This window comes from Acyrthosiphon pisum, chromosome A2, assembly GCF_005508785.2.
Source record: "Acyrthosiphon pisum isolate AL4f chromosome A2, pea_aphid_22Mar2018_4r6ur, whole genome shotgun sequence".
Classification (NCBI taxonomy): domain Eukaryota; kingdom Metazoa; phylum Arthropoda; class Insecta; order Hemiptera; family Aphididae; genus Acyrthosiphon; species Acyrthosiphon pisum.
In genome coordinates, this window is record NC_042495.1 from 53,255,232 (window position 1) to 53,280,311 (window position 25,080).

The 25,080-nt window shown below is 27.3% G+C and overlaps 4 protein-coding genes across 4 annotated transcripts; 2 read left to right on the forward strand and 2 right to left on the reverse strand.

Moving 5' to 3' along the window:
- Nucleotides 1-3,684: 3,684 nt before the first annotated feature.
- LOC100160039 (transforming protein Rho-like) lies at nt 3,685-5,109 on the forward strand. The gene has a single exon (NM_001204953.1). The coding sequence runs from the start codon at nt 3,930-3,932 to the stop codon at nt 4,506-4,508; it is 579 nt and encodes a 192-aa protein (NP_001191882.1). The 5' UTR covers nt 3,685-3,929; the 3' UTR covers nt 4,509-5,109.
- A 4,581-nt stretch (nt 5,110-9,690) lies between these two features.
- Nucleotides 9,691-11,085, forward strand: LOC100162082 (transforming protein Rho-like). Its single transcript, NM_001162041.2, is given in 2 exon segments — nt 9,691-9,813; nt 10,070-11,085. A coding segment is annotated over 1 exon segment (579 nt). The 5' UTR covers nt 9,691-9,813; nt 10,070-10,072; the 3' UTR covers nt 10,652-11,085.
- Nucleotides 11,086-13,644: 2,559 nt separating this feature from the next.
- Nucleotides 13,645-17,057, reverse strand: LOC100164139 (WD repeat-containing protein 37). Its single transcript, XM_001946878.5, has 6 exons — nt 16,533-17,057; nt 16,301-16,473; nt 15,980-16,187; nt 14,911-15,049; nt 14,585-14,846; nt 13,645-14,416 (listed from the first exon to the last, which is right to left on the reverse strand). The coding sequence occupies exons 1-6, from the start codon at nt 16,915-16,917 to the stop codon at nt 14,297-14,299; spliced, it is 1,287 nt and encodes a 428-aa protein (XP_001946913.2). The 5' UTR covers nt 16,918-17,057; the 3' UTR covers nt 13,645-14,296.
- A 112-nt stretch (nt 17,058-17,169) lies between these two features.
- Nucleotides 17,170-24,645, reverse strand: LOC100160818 (nucleolar complex protein 3 homolog). Its single transcript, XM_001942783.5, has 14 exons — nt 24,524-24,645; nt 24,020-24,307; nt 23,787-23,958; nt 23,157-23,386; nt 22,681-22,837; nt 22,314-22,447; nt 21,612-21,812; nt 21,330-21,518; nt 21,079-21,260; nt 20,810-21,018; nt 20,397-20,578; nt 20,126-20,257; nt 19,946-20,046; nt 17,170-17,399 (listed from the first exon to the last, which is right to left on the reverse strand). The coding sequence occupies exons 1-14, from the start codon at nt 24,530-24,532 to the stop codon at nt 17,225-17,227; spliced, it is 2,361 nt and encodes a 786-aa protein (XP_001942818.2). The 5' UTR covers nt 24,533-24,645; the 3' UTR covers nt 17,170-17,224.
- Between the last annotated feature and the right edge of the window lie 435 nt (nt 24,646-25,080).

The window sequence follows — 25,080 nt, forward strand, 5'->3', positions numbered from 1 at the left end:
TACTATTTATTGTATACATATATTGTATATTCTACTATATAGTACTCATAGACATTTTCAAATGCAATTTTTGGAAAAAATATAATTTAATCTACTTTAGGAGTGTATTAATAGTATATAATAGTATAATAAATTACTTTAAGCATAATAATATCATAAAATTCTCCTAGTAATATTATAGATCGTCTTCGCTCGGAATCGTTTTTCGTATAGGTACCTACCTACCTACAATGATTATTGCGATATGAATTTGATACGAATTCAAATTTAAGTTTTAACACATCCATTACAGTGTTTAGTGACTCTATAGACACCTAATGTACCTACAGCAGAGCATCTCCATATTTTTCATTTATAAATAAATTATACTTAAGTTAAGTTAATTTATTCATTTTCGATTCTGAGCGGAATGATGAATGTATTCATTTTGCAATGATACAATTGTGTTCTTTTTTGTGTATGTGGATATAAAGTCTGCTGTAAAATATTAAAGCCATTAATACTATTGAACCCAGATAATAGAGGTCGTCGGTTATATTATACTAAACTAGGTATATCATAGGTACATAATATGGCGTTGGCTAGATTGATGATTGATAATCAGTGGTTGTAGGGTCAGGGGCGGTTCCAGGGGGGGGGCTATTGCCCCCTCCCCAAGGCACAAAATCCGTATTTTTAAATAGAAGACTTGAATTTGTGTTGTAAAAATTGTTGTTTTGTATTTGTTATTATAAGTTTTGTGAAAATTATAACTATTAGCCCCCCCCCCCCAACCAAGTCTCTGGAACTGCCCCTGTGTAGGGTCATAATGCCCTAGACAAGGGGGCTGGACTGCTGAAGCCCTGGAGGGGATGTGGAGATTAGATCCCCTCATCCTCATGGACTTTTCTTCAAAACATTATAAGAAATCATGTTTTTTTTTTAAATTTTTAAAATTTAAAATTTGATGGATTTCGTCAAAATTCAAACTTCAAATGCTTATAAAAATTGTGCTATGTATTATTATAATTATTCAACTGCTATTGTAACAATATATATCAGGAGCCTTGTATTAAATTTTTACGATATTTGAGTATTTGACCCAACGAATAAAATGTTATTGAAATTTAAAGAAAAAAAACTAAAACAATTAGAAACTGAAAATGTCCGTAACCACTTCACTAACTAGCTCAAAACAAATTTAAATACCTAGTTTGAAAATGTTATCGTGTATAGAAAATGCTTATATAAACAGTGAAAATTGCATGAAACTACGGTCAATATTGTTTTAGAGTTACACCAAAACCCAAAATCGATTTTTTTAAAGATTTTTTTTTAATTTTTTTTTTGTGTCCCAGTTTTTTTCAAAACTACTTAGTACTTACTAGGAATTCTGAACTTTGACCTCCCCAATGCACCAATTAGATTCATTTTTCATTTTCCATTTTACATCGAACAAGATACTACAGTGGAAAATCGAAGCATTATTTCGACTACTTATCGTGTACATACTACACACATATATAAAAAAAACACACATAATTGTAAAATGAGTTAAATTATAACTATGAAAAGTAACAATATAAATAAATTAGTTGATTATTTGTATATTTTATTGTTCTTATTAAATAAAGTTATTATTGTGCCTTAAATGAACCTACGTATAATTAATTAAATTTCCTTAAGTTATTTTAAATTTTTGGAAGACAAAATTTCACAGTTTGATCTCCTAAAATATAACCCAGTTTATAATTAATTTTGTTCATTTTTTATAAGCACCTATGTAGGAACCTACCAATTATATGGCAACAATTTGTTAAAAGGGCGGAATTTTTTTTTACTTGAACGGAGCAAAATACTTAGCGCCGCGCCGGTTCTCGTAAAATCAATACATTCATCGCTTCGCCCAGAATCTAAAATACAATTTTGTGGTAATATACAAATTTTATATAGGTAATACAACTATTCTCTAAGTGATCATATAATATAGTACCTATATAGACAATTAATAATTATAATTTAAAGGTATAGATCTAATTGCCTATATGATTATATCTCACCATAATGCTGGGTCCGTTAGTATTCACGACGATAGTAAAATGCAATAATTAAAATCGTATGATGATAGTTCGTATAATATATTAATACATATAAGTATATAACTGCATAAATATACTATAGCGTAACTGTTCGTGGCATAACTAACACATGACGTGTCAAGTGTTTTGAAACTAACGAAATATGTCAAGTGTTGGAGTGTCTGACATCCAGTGTACTGTGTAATATGCTTTACATATCACTTATCAGAACAATATTAGGTATATCAATTTTTCATTTTCACAGGGAGATGAGTTAATGTTTTTATTAGGTACCTATACGCTTTACTGCTAAGTGCTAACCAGGCCTTTAAATTTTGCAGGGGCTCGAATTTTTCCTAAAATTATTTTGTGCATCATAAAATACTTTTTATTACCTACATTTTATTATACTGAAAATATTGTGTGACACATGTCAACATAATATTATTATACTTCATGTTCTTACAAGTTAGATAATTTGATAATTGATTAATAAATTCCACAGAATAAATTATTCCGTGTTAGCACTTTACAAACAATAGACATATTATGATAACAATTAACAACATATTATAATTGTTATTATTATATATTATTATGCCGGCTTATTAAAATTTGAAACGCCTATATTTGGTGTACCTACATAGGTTAGAACTTTGTTCCACATACAAAGTTATGTAGGTAATACCCACGCCATTGATAGTGGCTCATAATGTTAATGCATAAACGGATAGTTTAAGTATAAATGTCAATATGTAAATTTCAATAATACAACTACCTGCAATTTACAAGTATAATAATGTACAATAATATTATAGCTATTTAGCAGCATCATCAGTAAACTGCCTTGGACCTTGAAGGCTGTAATATTATTATGATTATGATTCATAATATTTAGGTAGGTAGGTACTTTTAAAATATCTTTGCGCAATTATACATTTTTGTAGGTATTACATATGGCCATAAATATATTATAGGTAGGTATAGATTCCTATGGGAAATGGCATTTATCGATTTATCATTGAAGATTGAATTTTATAATTATAGGTAGCCTATATGTCCTTAGCCATCTATAGTTATTATTATTTAGTAATGATTTGGTATTTTTTAGGTACTATTACCCACTACCTAGCATTATTAAAATCTATGGTTTTATTACTTTATTTGCCAATTTGGTATATGATTATGATACCTAATATTTCTATTAACCTATATTAAATTGTCAGAAAATCTGTCTACATTAGTACATTTGGAATTTTTTAATAAATTAAATCGACTCGCATAGTTGCATTTCAATAAATTAATACCAGGCAGTTTAAAATGAACATCAATGCGTACTTCTGCCTAATTGTACATGAACTATGAAGTATAAATTAATATTTCAACTGTTTTATTTTAATACTAAACGTTTATTACATAATTTTTGGCCTAGCCCCTAAGGAGTACTTATTTTTTATAGCTATAAATGACATTGGGTTTCTGTTTTATTACTGTTTAACAGCTGCTACCGTTTACTGTCATTATACGACTACTGCCCACGTTTAGAGTTCGAGTGGGAACAACGTCGATTAGGCACAGTGTCGTTCAGATTAAGAAATAGTTTCCCCGAATATCAGTAATGATAAATTATCCAATAATTGGCGATCGCGATGAGCTCATTCACATTTCACTCCGTAATTTACTCGAAACTTTTTTTATTAGTTTTAATATTCGGTTAGTTGCGTACTTTTAATAATTTATACTCCGTTTAAAAGTTTTGTATTTATATAATAATTGTGAACAACTGTGTTTTTGTGATTGATTTTGTAGTTAAAATTCGAAACAGGGCCAACGCCTAGTTTTTTTTGTTGATAAGCATAACATTCCGACATAATGGCAGCAATCCGTAAGAAACTTGTCATCGTCGGCGACGGTGCCTGCGGAAAAACTTGTCTGCTCATTGTGTTTTCCAAAGATCAATTCCCAGAAGTATATGTTCCCACTGTGTTTGAGAACTATGTAGCTGATATAGAAGTCGATGGCAAACAAGTAGAATTAGCACTGTGGGATACAGCGGGTCAAGAAGATTATGATAGACTAAGACCATTGTCCTATCCTGACACGGATGTTATCCTCATGTGTTTCTCCATAGATTCACCAGATTCGTTAGAGAATATCCCAGAGAAATGGACACCGGAAGTGAAACATTTCTGTCCAAATGTGCCGATTATATTGGTTGGTAACAAAAAAGACTTGCGTAATGATCCAAATACGATTCGCGAGTTGAACAAGATGAAACAAGAGCCCGTGAGGCCAGAAGAGGGGCGAGCAATGGCCGAAAAGATCAATGCATTTGCTTATTTGGAATGTTCAGCTAAAAGCAAAGAAGGAGTTCGTGAAGTTTTTGAAACATCAACAAGAGCTGCACTACAAGTCAAGAAAAAGAAGAAAGGCAAATGTGCCTTGTTGTAAGTGATGTCTTTTCGAAAATATAAAAATCTACTTAGAAAATAAAATATATCATATTTTTATACAATTTTTCAAATTACCATGTCGTTTTAAGGATTTTCAGCATTTAAAACAAATAAACCTGATTGTACAAATCATGGTGCAAGACAAAATATATCATTTTATTTTTCTATAATAAACACTATAATTATAATCATGTATTCCTATTGTTTGCCAAAATATGTACAAAGCAAAACTGTTGGGGAGAATTTTTATCGGGTTATCACTAATCATAGTGCATTTTGTAACTTATTTTAACTTTATTTTTTATATTATAATAACTGTTCTGTAAAAATAAAGTTGAAACTACAAAATAATTGAAACATTTTATCGAGACTCATTATTCGCTACCTTCAACATAATACAATATTTCTGTATCGTAAATATATATATATTCACACATATATATTTTTTTTTTATGGACCTGCTGTGCCAGGAATCCCATGATGTATTCCTTAGCTTAGTTTTTTTAAATACTATTATTACGTTTGTTCATTAACCAATATTTATATGCTTGTACTTTTTAAGAAATTTACTAATAAAAGTTTAGATTTTATTAAATTTATTTTTAATTCCTATATTTTATTAGGTATCGTTTAAAACATATTTTAAATGATTACTTAAAGAAAATTCTATTACGTCATGTAAGTGACTTATAATCATTCATTTTTTGACTTAACAGGATATTTACAGAGTAAAGAGTTATTTTGTTTATTATTTTGTTATAAATTCTTTTGTTTACATTTATTAAAAAGTTATTAATTTTATCTAAACATAGACATAAGATGTAGATATAATTACAGTGTTATAAAGCACGCGTAACTAAAGTAGTATATTTAAATTATTTTACTTAACATTAAAAAAAAATAATATGTTACAATACTTTTTCAATATTTATATATATATAGATTTTAATTGAAGCAAGGAAAAAAATGCTTCTATATAGATGTTTTTTATTTATTATTTTATTTCTCTTTTTGTGTACACTTCAATTGAAGTATTACCTATATAAGTTTTATTTTAGATCAGAGTTAAAAATAATTTATATGGTAATTAAAAAAGGTCTATTATATTTTGATTTTTTTCTAAGTATAAGAAAAAAAATATGGTCTGCCAGTATATTTTCGTCTAAATATCTAAAAGCTTAATGTATTCTGACAGAGATACGCTTAAAATTGTCATATAAATGCAATGGTTTATTAATGATTTAGAATTAGGCTACACTATCTTGTAATGAAAATGGTTCACAGTAAGCAGTCTTTGTATACTGTCACAGACTTCTTGTAATTGGTAACACTTCTTTATAACATTAGAATAACTTAATATGCACAATATACATACACTAAGAAACCAAGAAAGTCGGTATGTACGGAATGTACGGTATGTACCTATAAAAATATTATAATACTATAAGTAGACATAATATCTAACTACAATATATTAAAGTTAAAAATATAAGGTATAATGTTGGATACCTACTTGAATACTTCTCTTAAAATATAAAATACAGAGTGATTCACCAAGCATGCTTACTCCCTTTTTTCTTTAATAATGCAGTTAGTTAAAATCATATTGGCATTTTTAATTAGGTACAACAACAATTTCAACAAAATTATCTACTTAATAATTTAAATAATAATGGGAGGGGTTCTCATTAAAAAAACAGAAGTTTGTATTGCTACAGAACACTCTTTAAGTAATATAAAAAAACTCAATCATTAGAAAATATGGTCTTCTATAGTTCTATGTATTTAAAAATTCTAAAAATAAGAATTTGAATAAATTCATTATTTAAGGAAAACAGGATGAGTAATGAGCATGCTCGGTGAGTCACTATTGACTGTGTATTAGTATATGACTGGTAATCCAATAATTATTACCATTGATTAAGTATACAAATACAATATATATTTAATTTATGTTATTACAGAATTATTAATTAGTAAGTACCTATTCAATTTATATTTATAAATTAAAATGTAAGTTATACAAAGGTTTAAAGCAGAAAATAGAAATTGTAAGTTACAATATTCAATGGACCTGTTGTTTTGGATAACTATTTTCCAATATATCACTATGAAAATGAGCTTATAGCAAAACCATCAGTTAATTTCACAGGAAAGAGGACAAATTGCAATATTATTTTTATATTAATAGATAATTAAGTTATCTATTAAACTAACATAATATATTCTGAGAACATTTAACTGTGTATATATTATATTGTATTTTAATGCATGCATATATATTTAAAAAAATACATAAAAAAAATTCATTTTGACTAGTGTTTTCGTGTTGTCATAAAACAAATGATACAAACAGTATTGTACTATTGTATGTACCTATTATAAATATTTTACATTAAGAATTCACATTCAAGATGGTACTGGTGGTAGTGTATTATTACGAAGACTCCTGTTTCCACTGTGTATTGTATCGTTCGATGTGGGATTTGAAGAGTGGAGGAAATTAATCAGTAGGTAATCATAAAAATTAATGTAACTTCTAATTAGCTGTTTTTGTCAAAGGTATAAAAACTTAAAAGACGAATTTAGTCAAAATTCTAACTTTAAACGTTTTTAAAAAAATATTGTGACTGAATTTTCGATATTATTCAATTAGTTTATGAACATATTTGAGGTACCTTGTATTAAATTTTAAACTTTTTGAAATTTTTGTTTTATAGAAAACATAAAAAAAGTAACTATAAATAGCCGAAAAAATCAATTTTAAATTTATTATGTTCAAAAAACCCTTTTATATATTTATAGGTATAAATCTACTTTACCGGACACCCTTTTTTTCAATTTTTTTTTTTTTTTAAATACGTGGTTTTTTATGCTGAATTCAAAACTGTTTAAAAAAATTCCCGCAAACTTATCGTTCAAAAGTTATGGCAATTCAAAGTTGTCGATATTATCAAATATTATGCTAAATAATTAATTACCGACGAGCGAGTGACCACGCCAGCAATACTTCTACTTAGAAACAGGGGCGGACTGGCCCAGGGTGCTATACACCAAGTAGCACCTCGGGCCCCCATTTGTATTTATGATCCGGGCCCCCGATTACCACAGTCGTTATACGGTATAATACTGGTATAATACGGTATTATACAAAATAAAAATAAAATAACATATTTCAACACCTCTACAAATAAATAACATGTTATTCTTATTTTTTTTTTATATTTACTTATAAAACTAAGGGCTCTTTCCTAATTTAGGTAGGTTTGAAAAAAAATTACGGGCCCCTAATTAATTTTGCACCCCGGGCCAAAAATAACCAGTCCGCCGCTGCTTAGAAATAATATTGAGGAAAACCGAGGTTCACCTGAGGTGGTTTTACACAAAAAATCGGGGGATATTTTCTATTTGCGGAGCGGAGCGACGGCGCCGAGGAGCGTAGCGACGAGTGCCGATACACGTGTAATCACTGCAATATTTGATAATATCGACAACTTTGAATTGCCATAACTTTTGAACGGTAAGTTTGCGGGAATTTTTTCAAACAGTTTTGAATTCAGCATAAAAAAACACGAATTTAAAAAAAAAAAATTGAAAAAAATTGAAAAAAAAAGGGTGTCCGGTAAAATAGATTTGTTCCGTCAAAAACTGGTCTTGCGTAAGAACATTTTTTTTCTTGTTTACCCCGATTATTTAAAAAAAAAAAAAACAAATAAGAACAGTACCTATTCATAGTCGATGCTTAAGAAAAAGTATGCTTAAGCTAATTTTGATGATTTAAAAAAATAAAATTTGTGATAATAACAAAGCAATGCTTAAGGTAGGTATCGACGAACCTTAATTTAAGTAATACCTTTTCTTTTCTTTTAGTCTCGCTTATGAACTTATTTTGAGTGATAACTACTCATAAGTATAGGCAGTATAGCTTAAGTAATATCTACTTATTCTTAAGCATCGACACATCGACTACATTATATGGCCCTAAGTATTTTCTATTTTAAATTTGTAACCTCTCAAAAGTTCGAACTGTATCCAATTTGCAATCAGGAATCACCATCAAATTTTAAAATCAAAGCATTGTTACAACTACTTATCACAGATTACAGATAGAAAAAATACATCGTAAAATCAATACATTCATCGCTCCGCCAGTCTAAAAAAATATTTACCCATTAATTGGTTATTCATTTAATTTTATTTAACTCACATTAACGAAAAAAAAAATTTACTTACATGACTGTACTAAACGTCAGGGCCCTTAATCTATTAAATTAAAAAATGTTAATTTGCTCGGATCCTGGGGAGTCTAAACCGGCAGAACTATTTCACTATCCTTAGGTACGTCAATAATTATGAATGATTAGTTACTATAACTGGTTTTTTCGTGTAAGTTTAAGTTTTTTGATACCTAACTACTTCAATATACTCATGACAATAATATTGTTCCTATATAGAAAATGTTTAAATGTGTATACATTTATAGGTGCCCCGCTGCCCCCTTCACCTTGACAGAAATATAATGTTAATTGAAAATTATATTACACTGTATTACACTGTAGATAATAATGTAAGCCTGTATGGGTATTTATGTCATAAAATTAAATCTATTGGTTTCTATTCCCTTATAAGTATATTTTTCAATTTTCTTATAATATAAATATGTACTTAGGTATTAAAAAAAAAAAATGGACAATAACGTAATAACTAAAATTTGATACTACTTACACGAGATTGCAATCTTTGCAAAACATGTTTTGTCATATTGAAGGCCGATGGGATCAACAATTTTTTTGGTGCCTACTCTTCCAAATTAGGATTTATAAGTAAAATTCTTCCGATTCGTCAATTCGGTAAGTAGGTACCTACCTATAGGCTATATTGAAAGATATACTTTAATGTTTTACAGCATTAATCCAAGTAACCAGTCTAGAACGAGCCGTGTAGGTGGATTTACAAAAGCATTTTAATTTGTGGAAAAAACAATTACGGTAGGTACTATAATACTACTATACGATATTACGATTAGCTATCGTGCAAATATAAATTATTAACACGATAATCTAAGTTGACCGCGGAAATATTTAAAAAAAAAATACATAACTTGTGTAATTAAATTTGAGGTTATGTTTGCTTACTCTACATAAAAAAAATTAGGTAAACATTGATATCTGATAAATTTTGTTTATTTTTTTATTTTCACTTCAATATTCAATCGAGCAATTAAATTATTTTAAGTTTCTCGTTAATTAAAATAAAATACACCTGTTGGACATTGAATTTAAATACTCTTCCTGTAAGCTGAGGTAATAAATTATCTTCAATTATTTTTAAATGTTATGTTATGTCGTTATGCCTATTGCTTATTTTACAGTTAGTCTTACTAATTTCTGATCTGTTCCGTTTTACGTTTGTATCTTAAGTGTGGATAAGTGTATGTGTGGTGTTTGATTAGCACAGTTCAATGTTTTTAATTTTTACTAATTTTAGTTGTTGTGCTCTTTAATATCTATAGAACTAACCTTTCATGGTATAATGATGTTGTACTGTTTTCCGTTTTAGACCATGGCGGCCATTCGAAAAAAACTCGTCATCGTTGGTGACGGTGCCTGCGGAAAAACTTGTCTGCTCATTGTGTTTTCCAAAGATCAATTCCCAGAAGTTTATGTACCTACCGTATTTGAGAACTATGTAGCTGATATAGAAGTAGATGGCAAACAAGTAGAACTAGCACTGTGGGATACAGCAGGTCAAGAAGATTATGATAGACTAAGACCATTGTCCTATCCTGACACGGATGTTATCCTCATGTGTTTCTCCATAGATTCACCAGATTCATTAGAGAATATCCCAGAGAAATGGACACCGGAAGTGAAACATTTCTGTCCTAATGTGCCGATTATATTGGTTGGTAACAAAAAAGACTTGCGTAATGATCCAAATACTATTCGCGAGTTGAGCAAAATGAAACAAGAGCCCGTGAGGCCAGAAGAGGGGCGAGCAATGGCCGAAAAGATAAATGCATTTGCTTATTTGGAATGTTCAGCTAAAAGTAAGGAGGGTGTCCGTGAAGTATTTGAAACTTCAACTAGAGCAGCTTTACAGGTTAAAAAGAAAAAGAAGGGGCGATGCCGTCTACTTTAAATTAATAGAAATCATACATAAAAATTAATAACATAAATTGCCATGGTTTTATTTTTAATTTAAGTTCTATTCTCGCGTTTCAGTCTTCCGGGTTTTAGCCAAGCATATATTTCAAGAAAACTTTTTTTTGTTTATATACATATAGGAAGGAGATAAGGTTACTTAATTGTCAATTTCAATTCTCATCTATAAATATTGTTTTTCTTTTTGTTAAGATATTTATATTTATATATATATTTTTTTTTACAGCTCTTCTGACCCATAATATACTATAAACATGACTCCCTAGAACTGTGTTAACCTTTGATGGTTACCAACATTTAACACCAAATATTTATTATTGAAATGACTCGAAATGAAATATTAATCTTACAATCAATAATCATATATAATCTTGTGTAGGAATTAAATTTTTGTAGAATTAGATTAAATTGTTAAAAAAAAAAAAAATGTATTAATAATATGATTCACCCACTTTAGGTGTTCCTTATTCTAATTACATCTTTAGTATTTTTATATCCATTGTACTAGTTTGGAAAAAAAAGTGATTTTTTTATTGGCGGGATTAATCATAAGGCACAGTGTAACATAACCATTAACACTAAAGTGTGAATACTGAATATATCATTGGTTATCTTAAAAATAAAATTTCAGTATTACCTATTGTATTTCATCAGTACTTTTTTTTTTTGTACATTTACTGCCTTTTTTACGTGAATTAAAAAATACATTTCTTTATAAATAATATGATATTAATACATATCAAAAAAAGCTTAAGAAAATGTAGTTTAGTAGTTGTAATTGCCATGCTTCTTAAGAATTACTTTAGTTTATTTTATACATTTCAAAATATGTCAGATAATAAATATTATATTAAAATAATCTTCAGTTATAATTTTATATTTTATATTATAACTGTTTCAAGTTTTCAAAATTATCTTACTTTTGAAATGTGGTATTTATAATCATTATTGAGTAAATTAGGTCATTTTTCTTGAATTGTATAAATTACATTTTCAATAAGTTTTTAAACGGCTAAATGGTGCACTGAAGTAGCATATAAAATCAAATATACATTATTTGCATTGCTTAAAAAAAACACACTTTTTGTCCTATTTACTATTTAGTAAAGTTGTTGATTATTATATATAGATAGAGAATGTCTGATCAAATTTAATAATATTTGCAGTTAGAACTATTTTGATATATTCTAACATTTTTTTTTAGTTATATATACTAATAAGATGGCCATTTAATAATTAATTTTTTATAGATTATTCCCAAATTTTCAGTTTTTACAATATATTTATTTTTATACAGTTATCATTCTATATTATAATGTATTGAGTTTTTGAAAAAATGTATGTTTGTATCATGTCATACAATTATATTTAGAAATTAGCACAGACTTAACCAATAGCAGATTCTAGCACAATATATATATTTTTCAATTATTTTTTTAATACATTAACATTTAGTTATTATAACACAATTTTGTTTACTTGATATTACCTAATAAATATTTTAAAGAAAGAAATTAGTGGACGATATAAAAATCATATTATTCTTTAACAGCTATAATTGCTTTTAGTGGTATGTTATTTATTATTTTATTTTTTACTTTTTATTAAAGCATATACATTTTTTTATTTATTATTATTTTTTTATTTAATTTAAAATTGGTTTTCTAAACATTTGTTTTGTGTATTTTGATCAAATAAATATGCATTTATTTTGTAAATTAACGAAAGCTTATATGTTATAACTCAATTTATTTTTATGGTTTAAAATTTCATTTATATACAAAAAATACATTTAAACTACTATGGATAGCTTATGAATATTGTACTTGTTTACTTATTAATTATTATTATTATTTTTTATATTCTCAATAAAATGTCATTTTTGACAATGAAGTCTATTTTGTTGTTACAAAATTGTTTAGCGCTTTTGTTAACTACCTAATATCTTCAAAAATAAATATTTAATCATTTTTGTTCACATTGTTTCTTTGATTTTCACCTAACCACTTGTTAGAAGTAATTAAAGTAAATCTTCATTATTAGGAGCCAGGAGGTATCAGTTCAATCCTCAACTATACGTATTATTTATATAGAAAAAATTGAGTATCTTATATTTTGATTATTTTATATACATTTTATTGTACAACAAATGATTATTGAAATATCTAAACAAATAAAAAATATTATTATAAGGAGAATCTTAACCCATTTTTGGTAAGTGATTAAAAATAACACATTTTTCAACCATAACAATATGTTGAATTTTCATTAAATTCCATTGGAAAATGGAAATCAATTATTTATTTATAACATTTTAAGTTGATTGATCAACAAACTTACTTATAATCCATATAGTCTTATTGATATTTTTAAATTACATATTTTTTTCATAAGTATACTGAAAAGTTGTATAATTGAACTTTAAAAGTTTGAACTACCATCTGATTTTGGCATAATATCTGTATCTTCTTAAGAGGACGTGATATCCGCATGTGTTGTCTTTGTCTTACAAGTGCGTAACATAGCAAATTCTACGCTCAGCAGAACACGTGTAGCTCCATTAAATTAAAAATTAGAGTGAATTGACCTCTTCTAAAATCTAAAGGTAAGATTATTATCTAGGCAACCTCATAGGCTTTTTATTATATTTTAATTTTAAAGCGAGTTATGAGTATTTTAAAATTGTAAATTGTTTGTACATCCTAAGATACTCTAACTCACTTTAAAATTAAAATATAATAAAAAGAGGTGCTTTTATAATTATTTTACCTTTAGATTTTGTAAGAGATTCACTCTAATTTTTAAATTAACGGAGCTACACATGTTCAGCTGAGCGTAAAATTTGGTGTGTTACACACTTGTAAGACGGAGACAACACATTCGGGTAACGTATCACATCTTCTTAAATAATTATATTCCAGTTGTTATACATTTTGTGATAATAAAATTAACAAAGAAGAATACTGATACTGCAAACAAAGGAAGAAATTAAATTCTAATTTACATATTAAATATCGTATGAAATTGTCATTATACAACAAATTATAAGTTTTGACATTATCATATAATTGAATTAGAAGTTGCTCTTAAAAATACATTTTCTGTAATGACAGTATAATTTCTTATAAATAATAGATTATTAAGTATTGGAGTAAAATATTAAATATAATATAAGTATAATATTTATTTGTAATTTGTTACTTCTATCAGACTATTTTTTCTTTTGTTCATGCTGAATCACATTGAATTTCATAGATTACATTCCTCATGACTATAATAGTATAATGATATTTGAAAGACTTAAATTAAATAAATATTTTAATAAAAATTTAAAATATAATATGACTTCTTATTAAATATTCTAATAAATACTAATTTATACTATTAGGCTATCAACAAAAAAAAATAACAAAAAAGGACGCAAAAAACAAATTGTAACAATGTTAATACAAAATATATTTAAAAATGTAACTTAATAGATTTTGAGAAATTTACAGAAAGAAATTAGGATTTACACACATACACATACAAACCAGGAAACAGAACAAGAAGTAAAAATGTTATTTATAAAAATATGACAAGCCATTACTTAACATACTTGAACTTGATATAATAATAAGGATCAGTCCTTACATAACTGAACAGACCACCCAAGTGCTAATCGATCAAATCCGCAAGAAAATAAATTAGCAAATGGATTATCTTCACTCCACGCAACAGCCGTTACCATACGTCTATGTCTCTAAAAAAATAATAGTAAAAATTCATATTAATAAAATGTTGCTTTTTTCACAAATATACTGTACAATTGCATTATAATTTTGAATGTGCTTTATGAAATTTTAAAATGGATTATTTTAGATATGATAGTGATTTTATTAAATACTAAATTAATAAAAACAGTTTTTACATTTCTAGCTGTTCTGGGTATTCTGTTAACTCGTTGTCCAGTCATGTCGTACAACATAACTTGTCGATTGTCATGAGGAATAGCGATAACACCATTAGAAGCAATAGCAAAGCGATTTACACCAGATTCAGCTCTGATAGTAGTAATTGGAGAGCGCATATTACGCAATTCCCAAACTTTTATGGACCGATCATCCGATCCTGATACTAATTTATCTTCTCCGCCAGGTCCAGCAGATGTGAAAACTGCACAAGTCACTGTACTGTAACATTGTTTCAATATTAATTATTACCACAGTACATTTATCTAACACAGTAATAACTCACTCTGTATGACCTTGAAAAACTGAAACTGAGTTTATAGCTTCTCGAAAATCCCACAATCTAAATGTAGTGTCTCTAGAAGCAGTGACAACCAACTTCTGGGAATGATGTGAAGAAGCATAAGTTAATTCTTCATCATGTCCTGAAAATTTTAATTTAATTTCATTTAGGACCATATTTTTAATTCTTCAAAATATCACTCATGAAGTATTAGACATTTAGGACATTCCTATTCTAAAATAACAGTTATATAAACTTATACACATGTACATCTTTTATACAGTATTGTTAATATAAAGTATTAAGTGTCTTCTGGAGCATACCAGAGTCCAATGTATTATAAGCCCTTGCATTTAAAACCAACTATCAAGTGTAATTTAAGTATCTGACATAGGATTTTTTCAAGTGGATGGTACATGTGTCCACATGTGTTGTGTCCATTTCACAAACATACAACACAGCATATCCACTTAACTCTGTTATTATTAAAACTAAAGTGAATTGATTCATTATACAATTTGAAGATAAGATTGTTATCCAGGGCATCTCACATGATTTTGTTGATTTTAATATACCAAATTTACAAAGCAAGTTATGAGCATTTTACAACAATGTATTTGTACATTTATTAATGATCAAACTTGCTTTAAAATTAAAAGATAAATAAAAGCCTCCAAAATGCCCCATCTTACCTTTAAATGTTATACAAGGTTAATTTGTCAAGCATAAAATTTAATCATACATTTTGCAGGAACTAAATGTTAAATAATTTTAATAATATTAAAAATGTTTTGTTTATTATAAAACATGTATATTATTAAATAGATCTTTATATTATAGCTGCAATTAAAGCTAATATTAGTTATGCTAAAACAATCCTTATAGGTTGTAAATTGTAATACACGTTACAAAAATGAAATTAAAATATTTATCAAGTATTAATTATAAAAAATTTGTCTTTATTCAGAAAATTTTTAACTTTTAAGCATTTGACCTCATATTAGTTTTAATTAAAACATTAATTATTTAACTAGTGATTAACAATTATTATAGCTATCAATACATAACTTACCAGTTAGTGAGTTTAACAGTTCACTGGTTTCAACATCATACAAATTAGCAGTTCTATCCCATGATGCAGTAATAATTTGATCACCGCCCAGTAACCAATCACTAGCCATAACTGGCCCATTATGTCCCAAAAATGTACACGACGGTGTGCGTAATATTGGAACAACTCGGTCATCTTCAGTCTCAGTGTCATCAGATTCCCGATCCCTCTATAAAATTAAAATAAGAATTTTACAAGCTATAGCCTGATTAAATAAAATATTATATTATATAGAATATCAAAATTATGGAAAATGTAATTAATAAAGAAAAATACACTCACTAAGTTATCTAGATTAACGGCTGCCTGCCAAATGTGAATAGTTTGATCACCGCTTGATGTGAGAGCTAAATCTTTACTGGGATGGAATTTTATAGAATTAATAGATCCCATATGGCCAGTGTATTGTAAAAGTGGTGTACCAGTTTCAATACACCATATTCTTGCGGTATGATCTAAGTGTAAGGTAAAAAGGATTAAGAACCTACAAGACCAAAATATACTTAGTACATACCTGCTGAACAGGTACCAATGACGGGCTGTCCAGTATGAGGTAACGCTAAATCCCACAAGCCATCTCTGTGTCCGCCATATTCTTTTACAAACTGACAATTAGCTGCTGAAGGACTTTTAAAGCTAGATACAATTTTACTAGTTTGTGCTTTTAATTTTTCTGCAGTTTTAAGTTTTTGACCAGTCGGCGGTTTTTGTTTCGAATTTACTTGAAATTGTTCAGTCGTCAAGTACTTTTCGTTAACTTTCTCAGTGAGTGACTCAACTTTTTCCTGCAGAACAATATTTTCTTGGCACACAGTCTCAAATTCCTTTTCGATAAGTCCGAAGAGATGAATTAGACGTTTTCGAACGGTAGGTGGAATGTCGACTTCCGTTTTGTGCATTGCAATGATTTATCACAGACAGTATGAAAAAAAATTTAAGTTTGGCACATTTGTACTTTGTAGTCTCGTTGGTAATTCAAAAGAGTATTGAATACTTTAAGTGAATAGTGATTACTGATTACTGATTAGCCACTACAGACAGAATATTTGAATCCTATTTTTTCTTATCAGTGTCACACAGCAACCAGCAGAATAATCAATACTAGGGGTTACCAAAATGTTAATTTAATTAACATTGAAAAAAATAGACTATTTCCTTTGTAATAAAATTCTAGTTTATTACACTATTATTAAAAAAAATACAAATTTAAAAAAAATCTTTTGAGAAATCAACATTGGGGAAATTTTTATTCAGAACATCCGAGTATGGAAGAGATGGATAATGTGCAGGTATCCGCTGAGGTACCTTCACCGGTGGCATAACTGCTGGATTGAACGCCACATTACTTGGATCATACTCTTTAAACCACTCACTGGGCGTCCTACAATTAAAAACATTTTAATTAGTTAGTTATATAAAACAAGGCAGATTTTCTTTTTATAACAATATTTTTTAATTAAAATGATTATGTTATTTCTAAAATATAAAATGAACGTTCTTTTAAGTAAAAACATTTTATTTTTGAGGTAACAATTTTATATTTGCAGATATAAATAAATATTATAGGTACTAAATATTATGTATAATCAATATTATAGTTTTACTTATTATAAAACTTGTAGCGATGATTAGGTGAATATAAACTGTGCTTAAGCCAAGTTTTTTTTTCAAATAAAAATATAAACAAAAACTATTCATTCGAGTAGTCTATATTCTTCTTACAAAAAATTTGATAATAGGTAAACTTACTCTAATATTAAGTTTAAACAAATTGTAGTAAGAATCCAGTACATATACAATTCAACTATAGACTTAGATTTATTTAACACTACCTTATTTAATTTGTCTAATATCTGATCTAATCATCTCTTATCCTCTTCTATTTCTCTGCTCTCTATATCATATTTTCCCCTATTTTATTTCTTCTACCTACATATTTTATAACCACTATACTATCAATGTAATTATTTATTCATATTATGCTGCTTTTATATAATATCTTTAAGTTTAAATCGTTATTTAATATTTAATATTTGTATACATATACTTTTTTTTTTTTTTTCTTTTTATTCTTTTATTCTTTTCTCTATTTTGTTCTGTTTTATGTTATTTATATTCACATTACTTTTAAGTTGTAACCCATATTATGTGCACTTAACACAAACTGTCACTACAATATTTTTGTAATTGGAATTTATTTCCGTAAATAAATTATTATTATTATTATTATTATAGATTTATACATTGTTAAACTAAGTCTAAAGAGAACACGTCATCTAAGTATGGCAACCCCTTCAAAATGAAATATAAATCTATATTAAAAACTAAGAAGTGTGAATTTTAAAATTCTTGGCTTATCTGTATTCTAAGGTCAACAGTTATACCAGATTTATACACACATGATTCTTAATGAAACTTAATTAACATCAAACTCTATATTTTATAATAAAATAATTTAACTTAGTGAGACTATTGGCATCTGAACGGTGGCCATGGTCTATCGCAAACGAGGTAACCGTCAAGCGGCAGCATATGCATTATGCATCTATAGTGATATAGTGGAAAAGTTTTGAAATTTGGTAAATATTTTCATTTTTCAATCATAATGGGTTGATATTTTAATCGTATAAATTATACATATAATTTTGCAAGCGTTATCACCTAAATTGGTGTTTTAAATATATTTTATGGTGTTTCTACACCTCAAATGGAAACAAAAAAAATCCTTATGACCATAATCAAATTATCAATAATAAAGTGATAATTTCTATGTTTGTGTTTTTTTGGGTTAAATGCAAGTTTGATTCATAATAATGTTCATATCTGCTAAACCGTAGGTACAGGCCCGTAGCCAGATCAATTATTCAGGAGGGGCAAATCGAGTTGTAGGGGGGGCAATATAAAAAACCTATATTATAACTAATTTAAATAAAAAAATGCTAGGGGGGCAACGATCGTATCTAGGGGGGCAATGCCCCCCCCCCGTGGCTACGGGCCTCTGCGTAGGTACTACAATTAATTTGAATACAATGATGAAAAGCCCATAAAATTGGGATTAGGGAAACATATCTTACAAGGTTCCCACCTGATTTTTTGGGTAAAAAGAATAATACAAATGTTTTATAACTTCAAAATGTCGAAATTTTAAAAATTTCAGTTTTATCTAACAATTATTTTTTAAGGCAGGGGCCATAAGAACATTTTTATTCCATTTGAGGTGTAGAAACACCTCTAGAAGTTAGACACATTTATCGTGCAACACCCTCTATATAATATACAATGTGAAATCAAGATAACATATAAGATTGTGCACCATAATAATTACTCTACAAATTCGATATTTGTAGACTATTGTTGATGGTTACCTCATCTGAGTTGTTACAAACAAATCAACCAAAACGCGTACCATAGCTGAGCGAATGCCAAAAAAGACATATAAAAACCTTTAAGCATTAACTGATAAGAATATTAAATAATGGTCTGTTTCAAAAATAAATTACCCAACATTTTATAGTTTTGCTATCACTAAGAATCATATACAGTGGAATCTCAATAACTCAAATCAGTTGGAACGAAAAAAAAAATTTGAGTTATAGAAAAAATTGTGGGTACTTGATGAAATGCAGGGGCGAAGATATTCCTTCAGGTTACCGAAAATTCGACTTATAGATGTTTGAATTATCAAGGTTTCATTGTATTCATATTGACCATCATAAATTCAATAAATGAGTAATATTTCTAAATTTTCAGATTTAAAAATAAATTAACATGAATTGCCAATTTACAATGGTAATTTATAAAATTAAGACATTAAAGTCCTCAGTTTTTTTTAATACTTCTTAATAGTTAATAACCCCAATATTACCATATATCAGATGAAATATTATCAATTACTGTATTGCTATAATTACTGAGCATTGCACTTACATCTTGGCTAATTCTGGTTTTAAATTGTTATGGTTATTTTGTGAAACTGTCAATGAAGCAACAGTTTTTGATAATCTACATACTTCAGGATGATAATGCCTCTAAAAAAAAATACATATATTAAATTGGTACTATGAATACTATTATATTATTGCATCAAACACATTAGTAATTACTAACCTGTAATGCTGGAAGTTCCCATAATGATGTACTTCCAGCGTTACTATGTTCCGGTTCTTGTAATTCAGCATTGTAAATTCCTTGTCCATAAGATGGGTCAACATCTAATAAAGATTCTGTGTTCTTATTTGTCTAAAAATAAAAAAAAAGGTAAATAATAATGTTATATGAATTAAAAAAATAATAATAATGCTTTAAGAAAATTACTATACATATTAATATAATATAATATACAAAATATATACAAATGACAAATAGTTAATATAATTACTTGTATTATAGTTCGAAGAGCAGCTAAGATCCCAAGTGATGCATTGTGAAGGGTTTGAAGACTCAACGTGGACATTCTTTTCACAAATGACAGTGTAGAATTGGCAGTTACTTTCTTGCGACCCACCAAAAACAATGCTTCAATTGTACGAAGGAAAGTTTCTAAATTATCATGATATTTACCTAAAAGTTGTTAATATTTTAAGATTAAAATTAGTATATGTTATTCTATTTGCAAACAATATTTTCATAAAAGATTATTATAACATAGTGCATACAGTATTTTATAGATTAAAAATATTTAGAAAATTAAAATATTAATTAAATAATCTATCATTTATTTACATCCGATTATAAATCAATTTGATTGGTATTTCATTGATTTCATTAAAATAAAAGGGTTTTTCAACTTACAACAATCTAATTCAGGAATAACTCTATACAAATGAGAATAAAAATGAACAGGATCAATGTTGATTACAGTTCCTTGTCCAGATAGTATGACAAAAATAGTTTTAATACAACAAAGTTGTTCATGAACATTCAGTTGATGTTTCTTAATTACTGAATCCAAAACTGTGAGAATATCGTGGTAAAATTCTAAGTTGATTGAATGGCTGTATCTACATAAAACAGTAAATTCAATTTCACAGAAATACTAATAATGCATATTTAACACTAACTTTGCCAATCCTTCAAGACAAACAGACAATAACTTAGAACGCGGAGCAGTTTTTAATATTCTGAAGTATATCAAAAATACTAGTTTAGTTATTTCAGTTAAATTGTTCAAGTGACTTTTAACATTTTCTTCAGCTTTTGTCTCAAGCATTTCTTTATCTAATTTATCCAACATTTTACTTCGCTAAAAATATAAATAATTATTTATTTAATAATAATATTGTACAGAGCATAAATAATAGTGAGATCTTACTTTACGTTCTTTTTTTGACATAGCTAATAATTTTTGTTTTCTGGTCATAAATTTTTTTGATTTCAAAATGTCTTCTTTTTCTTTATCGAGATTGACATTTCGGATGGGCAATGCAAGTAAAACAGATAAGAGCTCACTGTGCACACAATGACTTCTAGTCTTAACAAGTTGATTTATGCGCCGCACTATCTAATTGTAAATATAAATATGATTCTCAATTATTCATAATAGCTATATTAAAATATTTTTTTCAGAGATGTAAACAAGTTTTTTAATTCTTACCACTAATGAAATAGTTCCTTTTTTATCTTCTTTAAAAATTTTAATAAATGTCTCTTCAATTTTTTTTCTAACATTAGTATTTTTGTTATCTAAGTAAAGAGTTAACAAATGCCCAATGTTGACTGCATAATTAAAATATGAATGAGAAATTAATAATTCACACATACAATTAACAGCCATTTCAGCCAAATTTATATGGACCTAAAATGAAAAAATAAGTTAATTTAATATTTACTATTGATAGTATTTTATGTTTTTACGGACAAGCAGATATAAAATGCATATATTTTTTATTTATTTTGCCAAAAATATAAAATTGGCAACTATATGAAAAAATTGATCATCCATAATTTAATCAAGTTTTAAACTTATGGTAACTATAAAGCTCATAGAGAAGTAACAAGTACACAAATTAGGTAAAGAAAATATAATTATTAATTACTAACTAGTAACTTGGCACAATCAAACTTATGAACAATCTAATTATATGGTAAGCAAACTGTTCTAAATTGTATTGATTGATGGACCTTACTAATTAAATCTAAAATTAAACACTAAAATATCAATGCCTGAACAACATCAGGCAGGGCATACATAATATTAATTTTTTTTTTTTAATACACTAACTGAACTCTCTTTAAAATATTCAAATTATATATGCTTGCAAGTTTAATTACTAACTTTAGTTCAATAACAACTTACATTTGTTATGATTCGGGTATCTCCTTTTTTTTTGTGGAGGCAACTAGCCATTTTCTCTAAATTGGTTAAATAAATTTTGTAACCCTTGAGTAATTGTCCTTCATATCCAATCAACTCTTTTGTAACCAATTTCACTAAAAACAAAACATAATATATACGTTAAGTTAAAAGTAAGTAATCAAATAAGTATTTGATCATGAAGAAATTTTTTATAAATTGTCAGTCAATAATTATCAACTTATATATTATATACATTGAAAAGAAGATAGTTTAAATATAATATGTAAATTTAAATATTTTACATACAATAACAAAAAAAACATTAAAGAAAAAAATATAGTATAATAAAGATACTCAAGAAATTTACATTTTACTCCATCATGTTTATCCAGTTTTATTTGATAACTTGGTAAGAGATCCTTAAAAACTTCCAACAATGTTAGTGTTGCCAATTTTTTTATCACAACTTGTAATTCTGGATCACGTTTTTCCATTATTTCTAAGAGATGTACAATATTTCCAATCTAAAAGTTTAAAAAGTACAATAGCTACATTAGGCATATTAGAATTATCAATATATTTCTTTTTTTGCTCAGAATAACACCTATGTAAAATCTAGATTTTTAAGAAATGAATAGAAAAAAAATAATAATTAAAGAAAATAACAAACGAGCAGGTATTTTGACGATATTTTGATCACTAAAACTAAATAACTTCAACGCTAATAAGTATGTTGTACAAAAGGAAAATTGAAATCAAGATAACATATTATTTATTAGAGACTACAAAATGCGAATAAAATATATTTTCGAATATTATTAGGCTCATGTAAATAAAAATTACCTTTAGGTCAGGATTCTCTAATAAAGTGCTAGCTAATAGTCCAATACGCTGTTTATAACTTTGAATTGTGTTTTCTCTTTTAGCATATAGTTTTGCAACACTAATTGGTTCACCTTTATTAACTGATATTTCTTTTTCAGGTTCATTAGTATCCAACCAAACATACTCATCATCATTATTTTCTTTATTGTCTTCGATTATTTTTTTTTTAGGTTGAGGTTTCTCTGTTTCTATGACAGATAAATAAATTTGTTAGGTTTATTAATATATAAAAAAATGTCCAAGAAAAGTTTGATCACAAGCAAATAGCAAGTATAGGAATAGATAATAAATTGTAAAAGTTAAACATTTAGTCTAGATGACTCAAGAGAACTTTATCAAAATATGTTAAGACTTTTTTGATTACAATTATTATTATTATGCAATTCCCATGTATTTCAGTCGATACAATTTTACTGTACCTACTAATTTAATTTTTTAATTTTTTAAAATAGATACTATCTGTATCCTAGTAACAATACTTGTTAGAAGAACCCACACAGTAATGACACTTTCTGTTTTTTTTTTTTTTTATTAATTCAAAAAACTATTAGGTACAGATAAATATAAAATAATATACCTAGATCTTACCTATTTCATCCTTTTCTAAAGTGTATCGTCTTAAGATCCCATCTTTAGTTTTAATCGGTAACAAAGGTTTCTTAATAGATACATCATCTGCTTTCATCATCATCGAACTACTCTCATACTCATTTTCAAGTTCTTCATCATCGTTTTCTCGAGTTCTTTTATTTTTACCATCCTAAATACACACATTGTTAATAGATAAAACAATTAAAATTAGTAAATTATTTACAATTTACATTAGTAATTTGAATACGGTTGTACATCTTATAATTTTGGTTGTCAATATTTTTTTTAAGAAAATCCAAATCTTCTTGGTCAACCATTTCCAACATATCATCTCCAATATCACTGTTTTCTGCTTCTTCTTCCTCAATTTCTTCAGGTGGATCATCTCGTCTTTTTAATGGAGGTTGAGGCACATTATAGGCTTTAGACTTATGTTTTTTTGTTTTGATGTGTCCTTTATTTCGTAAATGGTTACGCCTTTTAACATTGCTTGTTTTACCTCTTTTAACAATATTTTTCTAAATAAAAAACATACAATTAGAACTAAATTCAAGGAAACAAAAATACTTATAATACAAATTATATAGTAAGATAAAGTTGAGAGTAAAATTAATGATTTAACATTTAACTATTCAGTACCATTGATTTTATAATATAGTAATATACTGCTATAAAATATATATAAAATCAATATCAGTACTAATATATAACTTATTTATAATTATTTAACTTACTTTAACCATTTTTATAAAAATAATAGTTCAAATTAGTGTTTTTAACTATACACGTCGTGCACCAATATTAATTACTGTTTTTATTTTTTTTAAATGAGCATGTATTTTTTTATTTGTCACATAACCTTAAATTTACTCAAATTGATTTTATTATCTCTTTATCTATCATGCACGGGAATATTACAATATTACTATATAGTTCCACAACACATTTTATTCCAATGATGTTTTGTTCTAAATTCTTGTGCAATTTATAATCATCAGCTGGTTGTTACAGCACAGAATAGGTGACATTTTACCTATTCTGTGGTTACAAACTACAGTTGTAGCCAAGGTCATGTATTTAGCCATGGCCCATGGCCAAGATCTATAAAGAAAGATCGCGGAAAAAAGGCCTACGGAAAAAAATCCCAGAAAAAAACCTGTGACGGAAAAAATTCCCAAAAAATGCACTGATGAGTTATGAGGTATTATTTAATAAAATAAGACGTGACAATCACTTGAATAGTAATCATCATTCATAGGTATATTACTATTCAAACAATCTATGATAATCA